The sequence below is a fragment of the Austrofundulus limnaeus genome, unplaced genomic scaffold (assembly GCF_001266775.1).
Source record: "Austrofundulus limnaeus strain Quisiro unplaced genomic scaffold, Austrofundulus_limnaeus-1.0 Scaffold846, whole genome shotgun sequence".
NCBI classification, from domain to species: domain Eukaryota; kingdom Metazoa; phylum Chordata; class Actinopteri; order Cyprinodontiformes; family Rivulidae; genus Austrofundulus; species Austrofundulus limnaeus.
The window spans coordinates 124,883-126,654 of record NW_013953248.1 but is presented as its reverse complement, the minus strand read 5'-3'; the positions used below and the strand labels follow the sequence as shown (position 1 = coordinate 126,654).

Genomic DNA, 1,772 nt, shown 5'->3' with positions numbered 1-1,772 from the left:
ATACAGCCACATTAAAGTAATCTGGTTTACCTCAGTGTTCACATATTTTACCTATTCTTCTATACAGCAGCAGCTTGTATGTCCAGAAAACAGCCACTAAAGGCGCCAGAGAGCCTGTTTCCTCCATACTGTTGTTTTCTTCTCTTTATACTTTATTTGTTTTTGTGTCAGCTGATGTTATTTAATTAGTTTGTTTTTTTTTCAAATAGTTTTCATATAAACATATATTTAACACAGGAGAGATTAGAGATCATCTACCACAGTCTGAAATATGTGATTTTATTATTGACTTAAGCCTAAACATTAAACCCAAACTTCACTTTTTATCTGCTTGTTGAAAAGAAAAATGTTAGGCAAAACAAACAAAAAATTGTTATTATTTCAGTATTTTGGACTTACAAATAAACTGCCTTCTGCGTTCTCTGGTTTTGTTGGTGTTTTGTCTGTTTTTTTTTAGTTTAGCAGCAGCTCTGAAGAAGCTGGACCCAGAGGATGGGGAGAAGATTATGGAGTATTTTAAAACCCAKGCACTGATGTCCAGAGAAAAAGCTTGTAAGACCAAATCCTTAACGACACTAAAGAAATGATATTAAATTAAAAAGTGACAGCCTAAGATAATATAAAACTAACCTAGGCTAGTCCAACGTAGGAAACAACCAAAATTACCCCAGATATTGAATAATTTAATGATTGATRTCCCTGTTTTGATTGAGGCCGTCGTGCTTCTGTGTGGATGACATGAAGATGTGTGTTGCAGTGCTGCAGGCCTCGGTCAGAGAGCAGAAGAAGCTGCTGGTGGAAAACGCTAAACTGAAGAAAGACATCGAACAGCTGAGATCTCAGCTGCAGGACAAACAGAAGAGACGCCCAGGTACACACAGTGAAACACAAAATACTAATACTTTTATAGTTTCTGAGAACAACTTTGATACCTGAGCTCAGTCCACACAGAAACTCTCATCTACAGGTGTTTTATTAAAAACACTGTTAGTCTAAAYCCCTATCTGACAGGATTAGTTTTACCTAGGGACCCCGTGTAATAAATAAATTACCCCCCAACGTCTGTGTTTTATGTGGCGCATTCGCACGGGATAACCAAAGCCTGAGATTTTCCTGAAATTTACACACATTTCCCGAATATGATAATGAAACCTGGTTAGTTGTTGTCTATTTAGTTGAACACGGCGTTGAACGGACGTTAAAAAAAACAATAAAGATCAAGTTCTCCACTTTTTCCGCTGTCCTCTCCTCCTGCTTACAGCAGACACTGTCATCTTCATGGCCGACAGACCCCCACCCCATCCCCACGCGCAGGTACGAGTGGTACGGATTTTTAGCAAACGTTATAGATTTTTGAGGCTCATTAGGTAAACGTCCAAAGGGGTTGACATATGAACACTTTCACAGTTGGTGAGAGTGCGCGCCAGCTACACAAAGCATGAGCCTACACTGCACTATGGCCACTGCTCCACACTCAGCATCAGCCAGAAGGCCACAAACAGAAAAAAACAAACAAACACATTTTCTTACCGTACAGTGAGCCACCATTTGCATCTGATTTTGCTTCCACTCTTCACACTTTTTTTTATTTATTGCGCACGTAATGTGTTGGGTTTTTCTGGCCCAGGACCAAAAAGGTTTTCAGTGCACTCCAATCCAGCCTCCATTCTTCACCAAAAGTAAAAAAAAAAAAATGCACCAAGAAAACAAAAACTGCCTAATTACATATGGGATTCAGTCCATTCCTGTCCAAATCACAGAGATGCCTGTTT

General features: G+C 39.3%; 1 protein-coding gene across 1 annotated transcript in view; it reads left to right on the top strand.

The window, feature by feature from the left end:
* The window catches only part of aimp1b (aminoacyl tRNA synthetase complex interacting multifunctional protein 1b), a gene marked incomplete at its 5' end in the record, with an annotated part of 6,648 nt that overhangs the window by 2,047 nt on the left and 2,829 nt on the right, over window positions 1-1,772 (top strand). The window contains 2 exon segments of the mRNA XM_014029055.1: window positions 458-552; window positions 758-871. Of these exon segments, the coding sequence (XP_013884509.1) occupies window positions 458-552; window positions 758-871 (209 nt within the window).